The sequence below is a fragment of the Vicugna pacos genome, chromosome 4, assembly GCF_048564905.1.
Source record: "Vicugna pacos chromosome 4, VicPac4, whole genome shotgun sequence".
In the NCBI taxonomy this organism is placed as follows: domain Eukaryota; kingdom Metazoa; phylum Chordata; class Mammalia; order Artiodactyla; family Camelidae; genus Vicugna; species Vicugna pacos.
Genome location: NC_132990.1, coordinates 60,547,746 through 60,571,937, shown reverse-complemented (window position 1 = coordinate 60,571,937; position 24,192 = coordinate 60,547,746). Strand labels below are relative to the sequence as shown.

Genomic DNA, 24,192 nt, shown 5'->3' with positions numbered 1-24,192 from the left:
AAGCTTCATTGACTTACTCGCTGCCTGCAACAAATCTCTCACGTTACCCCTTTGCCAAGTAAATGCCATTGGAATATGTCACTTACAAATGGTTGGAGCCACTTGAGTGCGCAAAGTAAGTAATGACATTGGTTAGAAGACTCAGGGTGATGAAACATGAGCTTTGGAATAAGAAAGACTTGTGTGAGTTCTGGCGGAGCCACTCACGGGTTCCATAACCACCTCTCAATTTTTCCAAACTCCAGTTTCCTTCTGAAGAAGGGAATAAAACTCATCTTCCCCTGTTAGAGTTACTACAAAGATTTAATGAGGTGATGATATAAAGCACTTGGCATTGTGCTTGATGCAGAGTGGCTGCTGGGTAAGCGTTTGTCATCATAATAAGAGACTCATAATCTAGCAGGGAGTGGCAGGTATTGCTTCTAACAAAAAATTAAGGTCTTTCTGAAACTTCCTACCTTAAAGTGGGAAGGTCTGAAATTCTTCAGCTTTCACTTTACCTTACTTATTGATTTTTAAAATTCAGATATTCTATATACAGCTAGACCATTTAAGTGAAGAATTGTAATGTTATTTTTTGAAAAAGAAAGATCCCTGTGCCTTTCAAAGCATCTCACCTCTACAAATGAAAGATCCTTTCAAGAGGTATATTGATAAACTTTTTCCCCCTACCAGCACTCCTGTTTTAACCTACCCTGTCACCTCCTCTAAGGTTTCTGAAGTGTTCAGATTCTAGCTGTTTCCATATTAGACACCGTTGACAGTAAGTGTTTTTATGTGAAGTGGAAAATTTTGTTTTTCCTCCAAACGATCTGTGAATATCATCTGAAGGAAATGTATTGTTAGTTGAGGTTAAAGTTCACGGGAGACTTTGGAATACAAAATCCATCAAAAAGGAATTCTTTTTTCTTTCTGCTGCCTTAAGGGCAAGTGGACTTTTTATTACTAATGAGCTTGTTAGCTTAGTTCCAGCAGTTTATAAGCTCCTCTTGTTATGTGCTTCATGGAATATAACCCTCCCATTTCCCTTTGATGATTGTGATAACATTTTCTAAGTTCACGTTGCCACATATATTGAGATGTTAGATTCCAATCCCAACATCAGTGATATATGTGATTTAATGCCCAAGGGATCCTGGATTGAGGGTCTAACCATATTTTGCCAAAATTAGAACATGCCATAAAGTGCTTGAAACTTTCTTAGAAGGTTACACTTTTCAACCCCATTCCTTGAGTCATATTTCCTACATATAAACGTCACAAAATTTAACACTCATGGTAATATTAATAACCCACATGACTGCAGGGGAGGTTTTAAAAATACAGGATATAGACACAGCCCACAGAGAACTTACCGTTCAGAAGGGGAGAGAATATTCTTACAAATGAAAGCAATGAAGAAGGTGCAGGTGTAAGTGCTGAATTATCTGACCTAGACCGCGAGTACAGCGTTCGCTCTGGTGTTCATCGGCCGAGACTGTTCGGGCCCTTACAACCTCCCGTGTTTCACTGATTTCCAGGTAATATGTAAACCTTCTGATTTGATCCCAAGGCACAAGGGAGGCGTATTCCTGTTATTGTTGTGTAAAGATGAAAAATGACTTTGATGTGATTTTCTGCAGTTTTCGTACTTGTGTCTGCCCTTTTGTCAGAGCCTTCCATCTAGTAGTTTATTTTTCTGGGAAGTTTTTTTTTTTTTTTTTGGTTCAATATCAATAAGTGGAAAAGGCCTATCATTCATTCCCCTGGCATTTGGCAAAATGTCTGCCTCAATTTGTAGACATTATTGGTCATTTTTTTTTTCTTTTTCAGCCTGGTATTTATTGGCCTGTAAAACAGTCTTAGATTAAGCCTCATATTACTCTGTTTTTTTTTTCCCTATCATCAATCACATAATTGTGCTGATGTGGATAATAAACAGCCATCAATGTGGCTGACATTAGTGACGGAGCCAACTGTGGATTAGAGGCCATAAATTGCCTTTACCTTTCATCGAGCAGATTTCCTTCTGGAATATTTTCTTGGGTAGAATATTAAAGCTAGCAGTGTGGATAAACATTTTTACCTCAAAGATATGAATCAGAGTTACAGTGTAAACGTGGTCCTTGAAACTGGCCCCATACATTTCCCCTGAGGGAGACCTATTTTGAAGGTGATTATTTGAATAAAATCACAGGTAATAGGATAGATAGTAAGGAAAAATTCCCAGCCATGGTCATAATTAGTCGACTCTATTCCTGATGCAGATCCAAACGTTGTTAATTATATAATTTGCCAGAGAAACATACCCTTTAATGAAGACCCCTGTGCATATGCAATACAAAATTTGTGCTGCTTAATTTTTCTTTCCTTTGGATATTAACTTAAATTTTTTTTTTTTGTGGGAGAAGGTAATTGGATTTGTTTGTTTATTTCAGTGGAGGTACTGGGGATTGAACCCAGGACCTCGTGCATGCTAAGCATGCACTCTACGACTGAGCTATACCCTCACCCTGCCCTTAACTGTTTTTAAATGGCTTATTTCCCTGTGATGGTAAGAGCTTTGAGATTTTCATGTCAAACTATATTTCCATTACTTATTGCAGCCTCTACTGAATATTTTGAATACTTCTTAATAGGGGCCACCTGCTTCCTTGGGTACCATTAAGTCTGAGTAGAAGTGGCAGTGGCTGCCATCTCTGGGAATATCTGTGATTCGCTTATGTTCCAGGCGAGACCCCCTGCCAGACCCTCATTTCACGGAGTTAAACGTCGGTACTGGGAAGGCTTCAGGGCATCACGCAGCGGCAGGGGAAGTTCATTTCCAGCAGCTCTGTTGCCCTGGGACAGTTCTTGGAGACAAGACTGGGGAGAGGGAGTTGTTACAGAACCCTTCCTGACTGATGAGAATGTCTTTTCATGCAACCTTTTCTTCTGAGATTTTAGCTCGCCTGTAAGGTCAGTCCCTGTCAAGGCTTAGAGTGGACACCTTCATCGTGAGGCTGCCCAGATTTAATGGGCCTGGACTTTGGGGTCACACAAACCATGGTTTGAACACTGGTGCTGTGTTTAATAGTGCTGTAACTTTTGAATGAGACTTAAACTCCAAGGACCTTCATTTTTATGTCTATAAACTACATGAGAAAAAACTACCTTGCAGGGTTTTCTGTGAGGAGTGAATAAGATAGTGTGCATCAAATAGACTACCTTGTGTTTAGTAGGATTTTGATGAATGCTATTATGATTAAATTTATTGGGGTTTAAGCAGCTTTCCCAGAATTCACTAGTACGAGACTGATACTAGTTTTTGTGGGTCTTTCATTTACCTGGTGTTTGGTAGGTGTGAGTTACTTCTGTTGGATAACAAATAATAGAGGTAGTGTGTTCCTGTCTTGTTGTTTATACTTAGAATTTACTCAGAGGCTGTTATCATATCAAAGTATCATTTATTGCATCTTAAACAATGATAAAGTAGCAGCAAGCTACTAATGAGCAAATACTTATTGACTATTTCCTGTGCAACACACACTTTTTAAAGTAGGAACTATGTGGATGCAAGAGATCCTAAGATAAAGATTCTGGCCTTATGAACTGTCCGTATCTGGGGTAACATATTCATTAAAAAACACTAAATCTTCAAGTAGGAAATAAAGGTCAAATGAATAAGACAGATAATTGTTCTTTTTTCTTTTCTTTCTTTCTTTCTTTTATTTATTATTATTTTTTCTTTCTTTTTCTTTTTTTAATTGAAGTATAGTCAGTTGACAATGTTGTGTCAATTTCTGGAGTACAGCACAATAATTCAGACACATAGGAACATCCATATATTCTTTTGACAGATAACTGTTCTTGATTCTACCTGTTCTCTCGCCTTCACGGTCAGTCTATCACCAAGAAGCTTACTCTGCTTCCAGACTACGTCTCATACCCACCCACTTCTTTCCGTTTCCACTGTCGCTTCTCAAGTGCCTCCAAGACCTCGTCTCTCTCGGCTGGCCTGCCGCTCTGGACCCTAACCTGACCTCTCCTTTTACTCCTGTTCCTCCCATCCATTCTCCAAGCAACAGTCAAAATGGTCTTTGAAAAATGCAAGTCAGATTGTTTCATTTCCTCTGCTTAAACCCTCCAAGGTCATTCAGCTGCTTTTACATAAAATCCAGGCTCTTTCCTGAGGCTAACAGGGCCCTGTGTGGCCTGGCTCCTCTCTTCTGCCCACCTTCACCTCATGCCACTCTCCCTCTTGCTAGCTGTGCTCCAACCAACAGGTCGTATTTTTTTTTTTTCTGGAACACGCCTAGAACTTTCCCGCCTCAGGGTCTTCACATTAGTTATTCCATTCCATCGAAATGTTCTTCCTCTGGTCCTGAACGTGACTGGCTTATTCTCAGCCTTCAGGTCCTAACTCAGATGTTACCTCCTCAGAGAGATCAAACAGTTCCCAACCACTCTATTTAAAAAGTCTTTCCCATCATATTATTTTACCTCCTACATAATAGTTACCACAGTCAGCATTTATCTTGTTGATTTATTATTACTATTATTATTTTTGTCTAATTATTCTCTCCCTAAGTTTTGTAGGGCAGTGATCTTACCCATTTTGTTGACTGCTGTAGTGACTGACATAGTGTCTGGCATGTACTATGTGCTCATTAAATACAGGAATAAATGAACAAGTGAATTTAGGCCACAAAAGTTCAGAGGAAGAAGGGATCCTTCTGTTAGTCATGGGGCAGATCTGTCATTGGGAAGGAGTAGGCTAGGTATGTGGGAGAAAGTATGTACCTGGAGGAGAGAGAGTGTGAGTAAGGTGGAAGGGGGTGGAGAGGGGCAGATACTGTAGATTTTCAGAAGTGGAACTTATCTTGAGGGGCAGTGGGTGTAGGAGAAGGAATCTGATGGATGTAGGTTCAGCTCCTAGCCATCACGTAACTATATGACTTTGGATATTTCATTTAACCATGTTGAGCCATTTTGCCTATAAAATGGGGGGAAATCATCTCTATCCAGGATGGTTACTGTGCATAGTAATGATACATACTTGGGGCCCTAGGGCGATGCATGTGATGATAAATGGTAGCCATTCATACAAATATTTAATTTAGATTCTCAGCTGCGAGTGTGCATACAGATCAAATTGGGAGCTCTGCAGAAATGTCGATGCTGAGAACCCAGCTAAGTACTACTAATTCGGAAGAGTTATGGGTCTGGGTGAGGCTAGGGGTGTGCGTGTGAAAGTCCAGCATGTGTGTGTTTTCAAAAGCTCTCCAGGTGATTCAGATGTATAGCTGTTGTTGAGAACCATGTATGTAATCCAGGTCATGCTGGAATCCTCTCTAAATATCTCTTGCCCAGGGACTGTCCAACTTGAATAGCTCTGTGATGGGAACTCACAGAATAAGGCCCAAGTTGCCTGTCACTGGATATCTACCTGACCCTCCAAACCTTAGTCTCTAGAGAACAGGCTAATGCTTTCTCACCCCCTAAATTAATATTTTTGGTGTTAATTTAAAAAAATCTTGTAGTCCCAACTAAAGCCACCGTGCCTTCTGTTATTCATGGTCATGTCCAAGGTGGAAGCCAATTTGGTTATCTTCTGAATTCTTATCCCTTTAGTATCTATGCTTTTCCCTTAATTCAGCTGTGTGTCTCTGAGTTCTCTGCCGAAGCTCTCCAACGTGCTATTTAGAACTCCAGCGTCAAGGTCCATAAACCTACATAAATCTATACCCTCAGTCTATTCACTGATGATCCCTCTATTTCCTGCTGTAACTGAACCCTGGCTTGAACTAGAAGATGTTTTATATGTCAACAGTGACCGGGCAGTCTTAAGAAACATTAACCACCTGTTCGGTTGGTTGCTCGTGTACACACAAATATACTCATGTCTTGGAATGTTTGGGGCCAGTAAACATGTCTAAAGGTTTGGTGCTGGGAAAACATGCTGAAGGCCAAGGGATCTTGTGTCCGGTAAACGTGTATGAAATGGGAACAGATCCCCGGGAACAAACACTGGGCTTGAGAGGTAGACAGGGTTAGAGGATACATTTAATGACCACCTCATTCTGGTCCCATAGCTGCTCATGATTTGAATTGGCACTGACCAGAGACTAGCTCTTTTTAAAAAAATCTCAGAATCAAGGGACTGATTAGGTGGATTGAACTATTGTATTGAGGATCTTATGATAACTCCAGTGACAACTCTGCTCTGAGAGGCCTCCCTCCAGGAAGTAACTCGGGGATTCTGCAACAGACCAAGCATCCATAATGGGATGGAGAACAGTACAATTCCATTAAATCCACCAGTTCTGTATTAGTATCTCATCTCAGAGAAGCCACCTGTTTCAAAGGCCAAGAATGGTTGATGGGGAATAGGGAACAGATCATGCCATTTTCTCTATTTTGAATGCTTTGTCTCTATAAATGGACTTCTGTTTTAAAAGCTTGGATGTCAGGAGTGCTTAACTTTCTTGACTTTCTCCAGACTGGGGAGAAAACTAAAAATCAGAATAAATGCTGAAAGTTACTTATTTTTTCTTTCTGGATTGAGGTGTAATTGGACTAGTGATTACATTTGGTACTATTATGGCTACCTTATTTTATTTATTTTTGGTTGGGGGGAGGTAATTAGGTTTATTTATTTATTTATTTAAATGGAGGCACTGGGGATTGAACCCAGGATCTTCTGCATGCTAAGCATGTGCTCTACCACTTGAGCTATATCCTCTCCCCATGACTTGCTTATTTTATAATTATATATTTATTATGTTTTCTTGAATAAAATTGTATCTGTGAGCTCCCCACGACTATATGGGAAATTTAGCATGTTTTGTTCTTCTTTTCATCTCACTACTCAGATTTCATTGAAATAATTTGAAATTTAATTTGCAAATTATTACTTTTTCCACACTGTTCAGCTTTCAGTGCTGGAATCCTTTACTGTTAGTTTTCTCAAGCTCTACAGTCACATGTAAATGACTATGATTACCCATACATCATGCTGATTTCATGGCCCACTAGTGTTTCTTCTAAAACCCTGTCCTTCTCCTTTCTTAGAATGCTTATTCTCAGTTTTTTTGTTGGACTGAAGTTATTTTTGAATTTTTATTCAGAAAAGATACATTTTTTTTTAAATTGTAAAATATCTGAAAATGACTCTTTTATTCTTATATGGAGTAGAGTTTGGCTGGGTCTGAAATGGTAATGTCATAATCCTTTTCCCTCAGTTTGTTCTCTGTTAATATCCCCGTGTCTTCTAGTAGTCAGAGTTGCAGAGAAGGAATTTCATATCAATTTTATAATATAATTTTTGTCTCCCTCTATGCAAGTAACTTTTTTCTTTGAAAGGTGTATATAAATTAAATGCTTAGACTATAAATACTTTCCCCATCACTTTGTTTTAAAAAGTTTGGAGATTTTATATATATTTCATTTAATATTCAATTGGTAACAAAACTACAGTTGCATTTTCGTCTAGTCAGGAGTTAATGATCTGAAGATACATAGTAAAAGATACTAGAAAAATCTCAATATTTTAAAGAATTCTGAGATGGATCATTTCATTGACCAAGGAATTCTTTGTAATATAAATAACCTTATAATTGGTATGTTTTCTCTATATACTTGTTTGTAAATTTCATTAAACTCAGAGATACCTGTTTTTCTTACTTCTGAACAATCTTATTTTATATACCTCACAATTGGATTATTTGATAGGGTTAGTGTTTTCTCTTTTCCCAGTTGACTGGACTCTATCATCACTGAATATTTCTTTCTAAAATATGAATGATGGGGTGGAAGTCATGGGGCATAACTAGCGCTGTGCTGTTTCCCATTGCAGAGATCAACTGTGGCCGCCCTCCGGAAGTGCAGCACGCGGTCCTGGTGGGGAACCACAGCTCCAGCCTGGGCGGTGTGGCTCACTATGTCTGTCTGGAGGGCTTTGAGAGCCCTGGAGGAAAGATCACTTCCGTCTGCACAGAGAAAGGCACCTGGAAAGCAAGTACTTTGTCATGCACAGGTACAGACTCCAATGTGGGGGGCTCTTGTTAGAAGCAAATGGCCAGCAAGAGCCTGGAACTTAATGCCTTCATTTGATTGCTCACTCTGTGTACTGTGCCTGGCTGTGCCATTTACCTGCGTGGGCACCTGGCTTTAGGTTTGTCAGCTAAATCCTGAAGATTTAGGGGCTGGATTGGGAAAAAAAGTAGGATAGAGAATCTTACGCATCCATCTTTTGAACCTCACCTTAAATCATAGCAATTCCTGTTTCCTCTGCTTGGCTAGCTGAGAAATTTTTCTCCATGAACCATTTTCTCAGCGGGCCGTGCTTGAAAGTCCTAATTTAGCACATGTTGACAGCTTTTCAGAGAAAGGGTGGTATAATGTATAATGAGGTTTTTAATGTTTATTTTTAATCATGGTAAAATATACACAACATAAACTCTACCATCTTAATGATTTTTCAGTGTCAAGTATATTCACATTGTGCAGCCAATCTCCAGAATTTTTTCATCTTGAGAATCTAAAACTCTACACTTGTTAAACAACAGCTTCCTACTTCCCCCTCCCCACAGCTTCTGGTACCACCATTCTACTTTCTGTTTCTATGAGTTTGACTAATTTACCTCATGTAAGCGGAATCATACAGTATTTGTCCTTCTCTGACTGGCTGATTTCACTTAATGTACTCCAGGTTAATGCATGTTGTCAAAAATGGTGAGTTTCCATCTTTTTTATGGCTGAATAATATTCTGTTGTATATATATGTGTGTGTGTATATATATATATACACACACCACATTTTGCATATCCATTCATCCATTGATGGACATGTGTTGCTTCTACCTTTTGGTTATTGTGAATAATGCTATGAGCATGGACATACACCTCTTTGAGACCTTGCTTTCAATTCTTTTGGATGTGTAGCCCCAAATGGAATTACTGGGGAAAAGAAATTTTGAGACTTCAGTTCAAATTCTTGCAGTGCCATATGTTAGCTGGGTGTAATCAACTAAGGCATTATTCTCTCAGAGCCTCAGTTTCCTCATCTATAAAAAGGGGAAAATAAAGTCTGCCTTTCCTACTTCAGTTATTGAGAGAGAAGCAAATGAGATAGTCAATGCAGGGAGCATTTGGAAAAGTTTAAAGCACCGTGCGTGTGTTCGGTCTGCTGCTGGGATTGTGAGCCTTGCTTGAAGAGGGTCTTCTCACGTGTCGGAAGCGTGCACTTCCACATGCTTTATTTCACGCTTCTTCCTCCAAGAAACAAGGTGAGATAAGGCAATGATTCTTATGTTTATAGTGGTTGACCAGGGCTGTGACAAAGGTTTGTCACACAGTCTTGAATAGCTCTGGAAATTTATTTCTAGATGTTGACTTGCTTGGCTCTGAAGAGTGAAATCTCGAGGCAGCTTTGATCTGGGTCTCTGGTTTGCCTTGCAGCAGAATTTTGGTAGAATGTCTCAGGTCTTATCAATCAAAGTTTTCCATGGGAAAGTCTAGCCAGAGCAGTTTCAACATGCAGACTGCTGGTGATTATTTTCCAAAGAGTAATGTTTGACCATTTAGGGGATAGGAATTTGATGAAATCTGTCAATTTATTCAATAGATATTTATTTAGCATATGCTATGTGTGAACTACTTTGCTGGACACTACCTTCTTGGAATTTATAGGGCAATAGGGTAAATAGACTTTTCTCCAAAGAAATGCGCATACACATACACACGAAATGTTTTACAAATTCGAGGTGTTCAGGGACCTCTGAAGTCCTCGGGCAAAGCATCCTCGAAGTGGATGAAGAACTCAGTTCTGTAGCCAAGACCCTGTCTGTGCCATGTAGTTCCCACGTTCAGTTATCTCCACTGCAGATGCAGCAGGAACAGGCTAGAGATGGCAATCATGGAAACAGAGAAGGGTAGACATGGGTGAGAACCCAGAGATCTAGTTTGGCCTTCTCTTCGGTCCCCTTGACTAGCCCCACTTGCACAGAGAAGCAAGGGAAGACCTGTAATTACCTCCGAGGACTGCAGTCTTCGTAACTGGGGAAATTGAGAAGAGCTATGCCATTTCCAGCCAGACTGATGGTCATCCCAGACTAGTATTGCATCCCCAACAGTCCTTCGAAGAGTTCTTTGGAGGAAGTGAGGCAGCTGCCTCATAGGTTGCTGAATTCAACCTTTGGGGAGGTGGTCTTGGCCCAGAGCGACCTATAGAGTCACCCAGCAGAGAGCTGGGCAGAGCATGTGGACCCTCAACCATTTGCTTCTTTGCTCCAGCTCCTGTGCCTCCACCACTCGGAATTCAGTGGGGGCATGGGGATTAGTCACTACATGAAAAACCAGTGGATCTTCCCAGGGCATAGTAAGCTATTAATTAGCTGATGCTTGTAGAGCACTTTGAAGAACAAACATGTTATGTAACTGCTAATTATAATTACCGACTTCAGCCTGCCACCTTCCACCAAGTCTGTGGCTCCGGCCGCAGCTGTTTCCACGGGTTGATGCAAGTGTTGGTTTAAGGAGAGAAAAGGCATACTCCCTGAGAGCTGTGATCTTTCTGTGAGGAGGCCTCGAGGCCCTCAAACAAGATTGGCAGCTAAATTCAATTTCCGCTGATAAAGGGAGTGATTTACATGCTGATTAATTCCTGGCACAGTGCACACAGCTGCTGGGTGGTTAGGTAGGAGAGGCTTCTGGAACTGCAGTGAGAGATGCTCATTACCATGGCTCTTGCTCAGCTGCCCCCCCCTCCTTCTTTTTCCTGTTGTTCACCCATTTCTTCATACGTCTTCGCCTGTCCCAACTCTCTTTGTGTATTTTATATTTACCTTCCTCAGTGTCGACTTCTGGGTTTTTCCCCCCGTCTTCTACTTTTCTGCCTAACCTCTGAATGTCTTCTACCGCTGTCCTCTGTTTTCATTCCGTTTGCCCCTCTTTTTACATTTGATTGTTTAGTTCCAAGTTGGGTGGAATAATTTATCTTCACTTTACTTGGATTGTTTTTAGTTAAAAATGTTTTTGGAGTCCCTATTTCTTTCGATTAGTGGCACACATCTGTATATGTTTTTAATGGAGTGTGAACTCCGGCAAGATGGGGAGTTTTTTTTTTGTTTGTTTCAAGGCTGGTTTAGACTGGAAACTCCAGACAGCTGAGAATTAGGCAATTACTTTAGTGTCTGGAAAAACCCCAGGTGGAAGCTTGATGTTCAGTGAGTCGGTTTACCTCAAGATCAAAGAGCCTGATTCATTCTTGATAAGACTGTCCCTGGCTTTCATTCTGCACTGGTCATTTGGCTTTTTATGTTTAGAATCTGAGTTAATAATTATGCGGTTGACGCTCACGCACTCCAGGCTCTTCGGGGAGTTAACATCTCTGTTGATACCCAGGCTGTGTGATTGCTGGGATCCCTTCTGAGCCCCTGACCCAACTTGGGCCCTGAGTCCACATGCCTCCAGGCCTCCTGTTAGCCTCTGCCCCGTCTGTTTTGTTGTTGATCCTTTTCTCCAGCCCGGTGAATGCTCACTTGCAGCTCAACGTATTTCAGATAGCAGAGAAAGGTCAGCCGGAATAAATGGACACGTTTACGTCAACAGCCACATGGCTGGGATTTGTCTGAATACGTGTGCGATGTTTAGACCGTCAAGCATGGGTGCTACCTCAGATGGGGCACCGACCTCAACGCCCAGGGTTCTGCCAGGAGCCCGGATGCTTGATTTCATTTTGTCCTCAAAAAAAAAAAAAAGAAAAAAAAAACCCTGTGAAGTCAATTTTCGTTTCATAGGTGAGTCATCCGAGACTCACAAAAGTTACGCAACTTTCACAAGGTCATTCAGTGACCAGTAAGTGGCAGAGACAATTCGAACTCAGGTCCTGAATCCTGGAAAGTCCGCGATCTCTCTCCTACCAGAGTTCCCAAGCTTGAATTATTTGCAGACCACCCTGATCATGTTTGCCATGACAAAAATATTATTTACTCACTAAGTTTCTTAAAATAACTTACATTTAAAACTTAAATTTGTAACTTAAATGTACTGATCAAAGACACTTTGTCATATATGTAGCATCATGAGTTTGATGAACAGTTAGTTTTTGTTTCAGATGTACACAAAAATTGACACAAAACGGACACGTGGAAGTTTATTCATGTGCCACCAAAAATGATCCTAAAGTGTGCAGTGCATTTTAGGAAAGCACTGCTCTAAGCCACGTTACTTCAACCTGTTTTATGTGACCCTAAAGACTTAAAAACAAGAAAGGAACCTGGCAGAAGTCTTATAGCCAAACATACATTTATTCAAGGTTGTCACCTTGGGAAGCCTTACCCTCTTTTCAGTGACGCTGCTTTATCACAATGTGTCTGTTTTGTAATCTCTGTTTGAGAATTGCCTTTGGAGGTAGTTTATTGAGTCATATTAGAAGATTAGTCATATTACTTTTGAAATCTGTTTTTGACTAGAAATGACATTGAGCTTGACCATCTGTTAGGGCCTCCTGAATTTACTCTGTTTTCAAAAATAAAGAGAATGGATATAAAATTGGAATCCAAGAGAGTGTGCAAGGCCAGTCCTTGCCCACAATGGCACTTCTGAGAGTGTAGTCTGTGCTCTCTGTCCCCTCCCACCCCATTCTCTTCTCAGCCTCCTGATGGCGAAGAATCAGGCATCCGACCCCCCCATTCACTGTAGCTCTCTCACCACGGTCACTAATGACTGTAACTCTCAAGTTCATGTTCTAGTTTCAGTCTTGATTTCTCTTAACCTCTCCACAACATCTGGCAAGGGTGATTATCTATCCATACATTCATCATCTATTCAATCAATCAACCAAACAGTGAATATTTAAAAAGCACCTGTGTCAGGGAACTGAATTAGGTTCTGGGGATGGAGAGAGAAACCTGGTTTTTGCTGTCATAGAGTTTACATTCGGGAGAGATAGACATTAACTAACTAATTACGAATTTATTTATTTACAAATATGATGAGTAGCCCAGAAAAATGCTGGATGCTAGTAGAATGCTAAAATACGTAACTTTATATATATATGTACGTTTAGACAAACACACACACGCACCACATACAGAATCTAAAACAAAGCAAAGGTACTTTATTACCCATGGAGGCTTTGGTTCCCAAAGCCCAGTGCAGAGTTCAGTTGGATGCTGTGGGGGCCTCCTTTGGTTAAAGCCAGAGAGGCCTAAGTGTCCTACAGCTGGATGAGCAAAAGACCAGCTCTGCCTGCCTCTAGCCGGAGTCCAACCTCAGATCTAATCATGACACCGTGTGCACTGCACTTGGGGAGAAGGAGCCATACGAGAGGAGAGAGAGAGAGAGATTGAGTCCCCAGTGCCTTATGTTCTGCTTCAGGCCTCTCCTGGGTGAGGGTGAGGAGATTGGGGGAACTGGTGGGAAGGAAAGGAGATAGCTTTTGAGGAAGCTGACACTCCGTCAGATCTTCTCCATCCTTGACTCCCTAAGCATCACAGTCTCACAGCCTGCATCCTGCCTCTCTTCTGCCGGGCTTTCTCCTCTGGTTTGCCCTTGGGCTTTGGGGTGTCCCAGTGCTCTGCCATCGTGCTGCTCGCTCTCCATGTCTCACCTGGGTGTCCCGCCTGCACCCAGAGCTTCAACTAGCATGCACGCTTTGATGACCTTAAGACTATTTTTTCACCTGGTGGTCTAGTCTGTAGATAATTCAGATTTAGCATGCTCTAAGCACAATTCATCAGTCTCCTCCTCAGACCTGGTCTGCTTCCTCTTATATTTTTCATGAGAACAGCAAAAGGCAGTCTGTTCAGACTCTCAGGCTCAAATCTCTTACCTCCCGTTGCTTCTCCTTCAGAATTGTCTCCTGGTTTTAAATATAGTTGGTTTCCTCTTTTCACTTTTTTGCTGAATAACTGCTCCAGTGCAAAGGCTCTGGGCTTTGGCGTCTGACAGGTCCGGTTTTGGATCCTGACTTGACTGCTTTCTCGCGTGTGACCTTTGACAGGCTGCTTAACTTCTCTAAGCCTCAGGTCTATAAAATCGACCCGACAATGTCAGACTCGTGGAGTTATTATGAGGATTAGGTAAACAATACATCTAAAGTACTGTGCGTGCTCTCTGGTTCATGGTAATCACTCAGTAAATGTTCACTCATTTTTGATTTTATTCTTGCTGCCTGTGACTGCTGTGAAGATGTGATCACGTCTATGAAGACCTCTCTTTCAGTGTTTGATGTAATGTAATCACTGAGCAAAGGGGATCAGTTCTTTCCTTGTGACCTCCAGTGTCTCCTTCAGAATACACCCGAGTTATCTTTTTATTTAAAAAAGGAAAAAAGTTTCCCATCATTTTCCAGCTTTTAGCTCTCTGTCGTTCATAGGAGGAAGTCTGCACTGTCTGGCGGTACAGTTCTCTCCCCACGCTGAATCTGCCACACCTTTTACACTTCCAGGCATCAGCCCTGCTGTTCTGTCTGCTTAGATGTCTTTCCCACTGTTCAGCCATTCATCCCGGAAGGTCATGCCCTCCATGAAGCCGACATCCCCAGGTCTTCCAGGGAGAGCTGGTGGCTTCTTTCTCTATCCTCCGTGGTACTTGAGCATCACTGTGTCCTGATATTCATCGTGTTATGCTTATATGTTTGCTCCCTCCATCAGACAACATGTTGCTGTGGGAAGGGCTTATGTTCTGATCATCGTCCAGCCCAGTGCCTGTAATGGGAGAGCGCTTGGCATTCGATAATTGTTCCATTAAGGGTGAATGGCGAATAAAGAGCCTTGGCGTCAATTTCAAAGAGAACTTCCAGAAATGTTTTCAGTTTTCAGTACTATTGGGATTAGGCCAAGTCATCTCTCTTAAAGGGGCAGCATTAATTTGGATGTTTAGTATCTGATACGTTTATGAAGAAGTCTTCCCAGCTGATTTGTAGACACCCTGGAGGGAAAACCAACCGAATTTTATTAAACTGCTCCTTGGGATGAAATATCTGACATCCCTATAATCAGATCTGGGCCCCATCTGTGCAGAGAGCATGGCACAGGCTGGAGGCAGATGGCGTTTTTGAGATGTCATTTGCGGTTGTCATAGTGAAAGAGCAAAAAGGAAGAACAAGAAGGGAAACTTTCATGTCTCCTTTCTAGTCTCTGCTTGGGTGGCAGAGGGGTCCTGAGTGGGAAGGAAATGTGCTTTACTGGCAACTCAGAAAGAAGGTGAGGGGTGGGATGTTTCCTTTTCCTTCTGGACCAGGTGGTGTGTTAGTATCAGAGGGATGTGGGCATGAGCAGAGGAGTCCAGAGCTCTAGAGCTTAGAAGGGCTCTCAAGAAGGAAGGGGTTGGAATATTTGGGACTTGTTCAAGCTCATGAGACTGGTGTCAGCATCATCTTTGTACCCAAGGAGGTGAACAAACAGGGTCTTTGCATCTCTCAGGGAACTAATGTCCAGGAGTGGAGAATTTCTTTGATTTCAAACGATCTGTGCTTGGGGAGAAGCGTTGATGGAGAGACCGAGGAGTGCTTTGGACAGGCATCGCTATCCTCTGGTACCACTCCAGAAGCTTGCCTGTTTTCCTCTCTCTCCTTTATTTATGTTCACATACAGGCAGCTGACCTGAGCCTACCCAAGACCAGGTGTAATGTGCCACCGAGAATCTCGGTAATGCTGCTGTGACTTAGTAAAGATACAAAATCTTCCATGGGCAAAGAGATCAGTAGACCAGCGTCTATCTAAAGGTCGTATTCCTCCTGAGCACAGGAGAAATGAGTCCACCATACAGGTGCCTAAGGTGCAGAATCCCTTTCCCACTTGGAGGCTGAGAAGAGATGTACTAGAAGGAAGGACAGGAGCCGAGATGAAGGAAGGCATCTCCTGGGGTGGAGGCTTATCTTTCTCACCCTTCATGATGGGAGCCTTACCTTGGGTTTCCCAGAAAACAGGGCCTGAGGCAGAGGGCTCATGTTTCTTACACGACAGGGAATGAAATCTCAGGAGGCAGGGGTGAGGGTGGAGGTGAGGGCAGCAGGGCAGGAAGGAGAGCCAGTTTAAGGACGCCGTGTTGCATGGATCTTCACTAAGTGCAGGTGATTCTCGGTCACTGCAATGACGCCCTGAGAGGTCTTTGTAGGACTGGCCTTCATGGGGAAGGAAGATCAGGGGCAGGATCCCCTGCCTCCTGTCCCTTGAGGTGTTCATTCCCCTGAACCTCTAGGTTGCACGTGCTTGGTGTGCAGCAGGGAAGCCCCAGAACAGGGGACAAGACATGGTCATGTTGTCGAAGCCCACATGGGGCTGGAATAAGGGAGAGGAGAGGCTGAGAGGCTCTAAGCGTCCACGAGGGGTGTCTGATTCAATGGGGAAGCCTGAATGTGGGCTGAGGAGTATCCCTGTTTGGTGAGGTGATAATTCCCTCCTCCAGAGCTGGTAGTATGGTAACCTCTATCTGCAGGGAGCTTTCTTTCTTGTGTGTGTGTGTGTGTGTGTGTGTGTGCATATATATTTTGATTGAAGTATAGTCAGTTTACAATGTTGTGTCAATTTCTGGTGTACAGCATAATGCTTCATTTATACATGAACATACATATATTCATTTTCATAAGTTGCTACAAGATATTGAATATAGTTCCCTGTGCTATACGGTATGAACTTGTTGTTTATCTATTTTGTATGTATTAGTATTTGCAAGTCTTGAACCCCCCCATTTATCCCTTTTTTTTCTTTTTGATGCTGTTATAAGCGAATTTTTTAAAAACTTCATTTTTGGATTGTTCCTTGCTAGTGTACAGAAATAAATTGATTTTTGTACATTAGCCTTGTACTCTGCAACCTGGCTGAATGCCTCTCTTATCTTTAATAGTTTGTGTGTGTGTGTGTGTGTGTTTGTATGTGTGAATTTCTTAGGATTTTTTATAGACAAGATTATGTCAATTGCAAATGAAAATAGTTTTATTTATCTGCAGGGAATTTGTTAAGTAGATAAAAAACTAGATCCTTGCTCCCTTCTCATCAGAACAACTTCCTAGGTGGTTTACTGGGTCCACTGAAAACTCTGTTACCTCAGGAACCAAGGCCCTAATACAGTTTCCCACGTTGCCAAATTTATTACATGAAGTACACACAGAATATTTAAAGGAAGCAGAACAACTTGAAGAAATCAGTGACTTCCTGATAAATCAGGATGCAGTAGTGTCAGTTAAAGGAGCCCCAGAAGTATGCAGGGAGGATTTATTCGGTTCACTCCAATGGGTAGCTCCTGAGGAATGGCCCCCCGTGGTGATGCGTGTCATTTCCCTCTGGGGCACAGCAGTCACCTGGAAATGAGCGCTCCATCAGCCAGGTGGGATGAAGAAGGCGGAAGCTGGTCTTACCTGTGCAGCTGCAGGGAAGATTCAGGGCTCAGCTCTGGGCCTCTTTCCACCCCACCTGAGTGGAACACCAGGGGCATCCAGTGGCCTGTCAGACCAACCACAGGTTGGGATTCACACCTAATCTTTCCTTTTCCTCCAAGTCAGGTAATGGGCCAAGCTCCTTCATGATGACATTACGTCGAGTGATTGGCCCCAGATAGCTTGAATTGCTGATTCAGTTTCTGTATCAGAGCATGAATGGTGATCTGCCGAGACACCAGCGGGGCAGAGAAACTGCATCGTGTCCTCTCCCGTGGTGGCCATCGGGATTTTTCCAAAGCCCATTGATGCATTTTTGTGAGTGGACTCTCTCCTTTTCCATTTTAGAAATAACTATAGAAATTAATGACGTATCTGTGTTTAACAACACCTGTGTGAGGTGGCGAATAAACCCAGGAAGAATAAACTCCAAGACTGCATACCTGGTAAGTAAAGTGATCTCCTTTCTCCTGCTAGAGCGGGAATGGTAACCCTCGGGAAGGTGAGTTGGCGGGACTTGCTCCCGGAATTGCTCCTCAATCTCATTGCTTCCCGATCCCATAGTCCTTTTAAAAAGTGGACAGGATTCTTAAGACGTCTGGATGATTTTATTTTAGGTTTTATGGTTAGTATATTTGTCATTCTCCAGGGTGTGTGTGTGGGGGGGATGCATTTTTATTTGGCATCATTATTGCTTGTTTCCAAGCTCTTGTATTTCACTCCCCCAGAGCAAGCCTCGAAGCATCTGCCGCCTCGGTGACAGGATGCAGCGAGTGAGTCTCCGGTGGTGACTGCCTCCCCTGATCGCCGGTCATTGGAGTGTAGGCTAGCACTCCCTAGAGAGACTCCTCAGTTTCTGTCCTGGCTCAGGGTTTATGGATTACTGGGCGGGTCAGATTTCCTCATCAGATACCTGATAGCAGAGGTCTGCCTTACTTCTCTCCCCCGGGATGAGCAGTGCAACGTGAAAGGGAGTAGTAGGTGTGTAGGTCCCAGCACCACAGCGTCTCTCTTGGTTGTTTTAACTGGAGCCATGCTGGGTTCTCTTGTCTTCCCCCCTCCGAAAGGTGCACATAAAAGGACACCGGTTGGACTCAATGGAATCAGTTCATGAGGAGACGGTCAATTTGACCACAGAGAGCAGGACCCCAGAAGTGTGCCTAGATCTGCACCAGGGCACCAACTACACCGTCAGCATTTCTGCCGCCCCTCCCAGACGCTCTGTGCCAGCCATCATTGGGTTCCAGACAGCTGGTAGGTGGAGGTGAAGTCTCATTTCCTCCTGGAAGTTGCTAAGCACAGGATGTGGGGAAATGTGTTTCAGAATCCACTGGTCAGGAGAGTTCACAGTTGCTTTCTGAGATTTGTAGCCAGGGGACCGATTGCTCCAGGAGGTCAGAACCAGAGCGGGTCTAGTAGGACAGATGCCCATCCTGTTGATGCCAGGCTGAACGGGCACTGATGTATTGCTTCTCAGCTAGGTCCTCTGGTTGACGTGGAAGGTAATAAGAAGGCATTTAAAAGAAGAGAGCAGTAGGTGATGGTGCAGTTTCAATTATCCAAGACAGTAGAGGGCAGCCACGTGGCTCGTCTTTGGTAGAAAACTCAAAAGTCATTCCTTACTCTTGCCCATGAGAAACAAGGAGCCAGGGAAGGCTTTACAACTAGGATGGGAACTGACCCTAGGACTGATGAGGGTGGAGAATTGAGCTGAGAGGAGGCAAGTGGATAAGGGGTGGCAGCCCTAGAATGCAGGAGGGCAGATGTTGGGTGAAAAGAGGAGTGGACAGGAAGGAGCTTCAAGAAGTCATAAAAAACCCCAATGCACATAGTTATTATTAAGTGGGTTTTTATAACATTGTGACAATTACAGTAGGTTTTTTTTTTTAATAATGCTGCTTATGGAGTGTCAGGACTAATTAAATACCTTATAAGCAAACCTTGAGAAGCCATCGGTGTCATTTATTATTTTGGGTGAGTTGAGGTTGTTCTCAACTAGCTATCTGATGTCCCACTTAAGAAGACCTAACCTTCAGGTATTGCTGCCCCTAGAAACTGGGAAGTAACACGGATTTGGCAGAAATAATTGAAAAGTCTGCCAATCTTAACAATATAAAGCCAGCTATGAAATTATACAAAATAGGCCCCAGGGTACTTAAATAAAATAAAACGACTTCTTTCTAAGTAAATACTATGTAGGGAAAGATATTGTCCAATTAATACAGTAACTAATTCGAGAAAGTTGTTCAAAATTGACAATAAACTGCTATGGGTTTATTAGGAACATGTCTTCTTTAAAAGATCATCCCAGGACTTCAGACTCATCTGTCACTGTTCAATCAGAATGACAGCTTGCTGTTCAGTGTCAGCTGTTTTTAACTAATATGCAGTTACCTCTTCAAGTTAATTTCCACTGGGAGAAGCATGGTCTTTGGAGGTCAGGCAAACCTGGTTTTGGCTCTTAACTCTGCCGTTTAAGATTTGGGGGACCATGGCTGAGTTTTTTAATGTCTCCAGACCTCCTTCCTCTGTCTGCAATTGTAAGTGGAATTGGATTAAATTTGCAAGTTAATCTAGTGAGAATTGGGATTTATATTGAATCATCCCATCTGGGAACAAGGTACGTTCCTACATTTACTCAATGCCTGTTCGAGTTTTGTCTTTCCTGTTTACTTCTGCACTCTCGTGAAGATTTGTCATTCTCCCCGTCTAGATCCTCTGATTTCATTATTAGCATTATGCTAGTTCTCTTAAAATGAACTGGGAAGTTTTCCGTATTTTTTATGCTCTGGAAGAGTTTATATCACTTTAGAATTATTTCCTTCCTTTAAAATTGGACACATTTACTCATAAGATCATTTAAGTTTCACCCCCTTTGGAGAAAATCCTTTGATTACTGTGTCAATTTCTTTTATGATTTTTTTTTGGGGGGGGTCTGCTTAAGTGTCTTACATTTTATTGAGTCAATTTTTCTAATTTATATTTTCCTAAAAATAGCCATTTATTTGTAATTTTGAACATATGGGCAGAATGTCATATGGAATATTTGTTTACAACTCCTCTGGGGTTACAGGTTATTTATAAACCCAGGTTATTTTGATTCCTAATGTTTTTTCTCTCTTTCTAAAATTGAGTAGCTTAGTTTGGGTTGTCTGTTTTATGACTGTTCTTTTCCCCACAAATAATCTCTGGGGTTTTTTAGTTGTTTTTCTTTCTCTGCCTCATTAATTTCTCTCCTTATTTTATTTTTTTTTTTATTTCCTTCTCTCTGATTCTCTTTAAGTTGGTTATGCTGTTCTATTACTAAATTCTTGAGCTGAATGCATAATTCAACTTATTTCCATTATTTTCTGTTTGATAAGAAAAGTCTTCAATGCTTTCTCCCTTCTGTTTTGGGGGGTGGGTAATTAGGTTTATTCATGTATTTCTTTTTTTAAATAGAGGTACTGGGGATTCAACCCAGGACCTCATGCATGCTAGGCAGGCACTCTGCCACTGAACTATACCCTCCCCTCTTTCTCCCTTCTGGATCTGAGCTTTGGCAGAATTCCTTAGGCATTGATATGTTTTTTCTTTATCTTTACTTTCAAGACATAATTCCTATTCTGATTTTCCCCTTGATTAAAGACTTATTTAGGAAGATGTTAATATATGTTCTGTTTACCTTTACTATCAAAGCATTATATAATTGCTATTTTGACTTCCCCATTAATTGGAGGATTAATTACAAGTGTATTATCAAGTGGTAGGTTTAAAATGTTTTTAAACATTCACACTTTGTTGTTAATTTCTAGTTTTCTTATATTTGGTATTCTTTGGGGGGATTTATTGACATTCTTGAGGATTACTACTTGGCAAAGTTTTGTGGTAATAGACAGAGTGCTTGAAAGTAAGGTAAGATCTAATCTTCAATCAACTCTGCTAGTAAGGGTTTTCAGGATTTCTGGGGTTTTTTGTTGTTACTGTTTTTTGCTTGCTTGGATTGCTGTTTTTCTCAGTTTCTCTTAGAAACTCTAATTGTTTTGTTTCACACATTTTGATGTTACGATATTTATGTTCGTGATTGATATCTTAATTGTGTATTCTAACTTTCACTATTAACAAATGACTCACTTTACCCTGTTCAATATTTTTGTCTTGAATTATACTTTGATAGTAATATTGGTTTTCTTCCTTTCTTTGTGCTTCTATTTGCATGCTATGCCTTTGACTACTCTTGTTCTTTAGGTGGATAACACTGCTATAAATGTACTCTGGGAGACAGCATATGTTGCAAACCTTTTTGAGAAAAGCAGTAGCTAAGTTAGTTTACATTAGTATTGTTTGTGGTATGATTTTCCTCTCTTCTGTCATCTTAATTTTTTCTCTTTTTATGCTGTGTTACTATGTTTATTGTCTTCTCTTTTTGATGCACAGATTTGCTTTTTTTAGTAAGCCAGACAGTATAGGTTTTGCTTTTATTCTACATTACTCATTAAAGAACAAAGACGAAAAAGTTCGATTCGAATGTGTATTTCTCTGATTACCAGTGTTAAGACTGAACTATGCAGATACTAACTACTATATATAAAATAGATAAACAACAACTTTCTGCTGTATAGCCCAGGAAACTATATTTAATATCTTGTAGTGACCTATAATAAAAAAGAATATGGAAAGGAATGTATGTATGCATATGTATGACTGAAACAGTGTGCTGTACACCAGAAACTGACACAACATTGTAAACTGACTGTACTTTCAATTAAAAAAAAAAAAAGACTGAACTGGTGTTCACTTCTCCCCCAGTAATATAAGGAAGTTAGCATTCTTTACTTCCTTTTATTCTTCCCCTCTCTCTTGCTTCCCATATGTAATTGGTTTAATATGGCATTTTATTGCCAGCTTCTTATTTTTAATTATTTTAAACATGTATTAATCGTTAAAGAATTCATTTTTATATTGATTTATAGCAATGTTTATAATAATTATTTAAACAAGTATATGTTTCTATAGTTTCAGTACTGTCAGTCCTTTGGTACCAGTTTCTCTGTTTTTTCTCTATTCTTATTTTTCTCTGTATAGTGACTTTTGTCTATTTACTGAAGAATGGGATACTTTCTGAGCCCAGGATTTTCTGAGAATGTCCTTTTATTGTCCTCACAAGTGAATGGGAGCTTGATTGAAAATAAAACTCTTGGGCCGTAACCTTTGTTATCAGAATTCTAGGGGCATTTCACTTTGGTTTTGGGAATTTAAAGTTTTGAAAGAGGAATTTGAAGGTGTGATTTTAAATAATTCCTGTGTAGGCAATCTGATTTTTCAGCCTGAATATCACAGAGGCTTTCTTTATGTGTGAGGGTCGAGACTTTAGTCATTTACTCATACACACGGTCAGTGTTTATTGACCACCTACTATGTGTTTGACATTGTTTTAGGCATTGGGATTTCCATAGTGAATGAGACGGAAATCCCTTCTCTCATGAAACTTCAGTCGTGGGTTATATACATGTTAATGTTTTTCACTAAGTTTTCCTAGTGCCCCTGTGACTTTCTGGATCTTCAGATTTCAGTTTATCGACCTATTAGGAACATTTTCTTTCATTAAATCTCTGATTGTTATTATTATTTGGATTCTTCAAATACTCCCATGTGGAATTTCTTGTCTGTCTGGATTGGTCTTCTATTTTTTCTTTCTATTTTTTTTTTCAGATCCATGCCTTTTTTTTCTCTGCCTTTTATGAATAGGCAACATTTCTTCTTCTTTTTTCTTTTTAATTGAAGTATAATCAGTTGACAATGTTGTGTCAATTTCGAGTGCACAGCATAATGTTTCAGTCATACATATACGTACATATATTCGTTTTCATATTCTTTTTCATTAGAAGCTCCTATAAGGTATTGAGTATAGTTCCCTGTGCGATACGGAAGAACCCTGTTGTTTGTCAATAGGCAACATTTCTGATGCACTTTAAATTCTGTTGTTGCACTTTCATTTCCTTTGGTTTTTTGTCTTATCTAGTTCCCTTTTTATTTCTGCCTCTCTCAGCCAGTTTCCTCTCTGCTGTCACATTCTCTTACCATGTCATCCTTTATCTGCTTGAATCCATCTTTAAAACTTTTTTCCGAAAGTACGAAACAAATGTTGCTGAATTTTACCATTCTTTTGCTCAGTTTTTTTCCCAGAAGTGTTCATTCTTCGCCTCCTGAGCACGACCTCCCTGTTCTTCTTTGTAGGAACATTTCATAGACTCCTCCCCTCCCCCCAGATTACTTATCCTTGGAAGATAAAAGTTTTATCTAGGTTTGATGTTTCCTTCATAATAAAATGAACGTCAGTCCCTTTGATCTTACATTTTACTGGGTAATGTTAGCGTGCTTCTCTCAGATCTCATCCTGAAGGATTCCCTGCTGGTTGGATGAGTCAGTGTCCTCTGCGGAGCAGCTGTGGGAAAGCCTACTGCCTGGAACTTTACTTCTGAGCACTTTGCCATCTTGACTGGTGAAGCTGTGTAGCTCTTGGGCCAGCTCAGCGTCGCCTGGCTTCATTATGGGGCTGTAGCCTACGGAGGCAGGGAAGAAGCAAGTGCCTCCTTCTGCCAACCCTGGCTCCCTGTCAGGCGGGGCCTCCAGGTCCCTAGGCGTCCCCTTAGAAGTCCCTTCCTGGTGCTGATCTCCATTGTGCTAAGGAAAGGCTATTACTATTATAAGAAGTAGGAATAGTAATCTTACTAGCAGTGTATATACCCTGGGTGCCTATCAGAATTGCCTGGTGAATTAAAAAAAAAAAAAAAAACCACAGATGTCCAGACTTTACTTCAGCTCTGCTATGTCTAGGTGATTCTGATATGCATTTAGGATTGGAAACCACC

The 24,192-nt window shown here is 41.2% G+C and overlaps 1 protein-coding gene across 7 annotated transcripts in view; it reads left to right on the top strand.

The window, feature by feature from the left end:
- Positions 1–24,192, top strand: part of SUSD1 (sushi domain containing 1) — a 118,296-nt gene that overhangs the window by 30,099 nt on the left and 64,005 nt on the right. For all 7 annotated transcript variants that reach the window (XM_072959926.1, XM_072959921.1, XM_072959924.1 and 4 more), the window contains exons 6-8: positions 7,817–7,996; positions 17,690–17,787; positions 18,409–18,595. In XM_072959926.1, the coding sequence (XP_072816027.1) occupies positions 7,817–7,996; positions 17,690–17,787; positions 18,409–18,595 (465 nt within the window). The remainder of the gene's footprint in view (positions 1–7,816; positions 7,997–17,689; positions 17,788–18,408; positions 18,596–24,192) is intronic.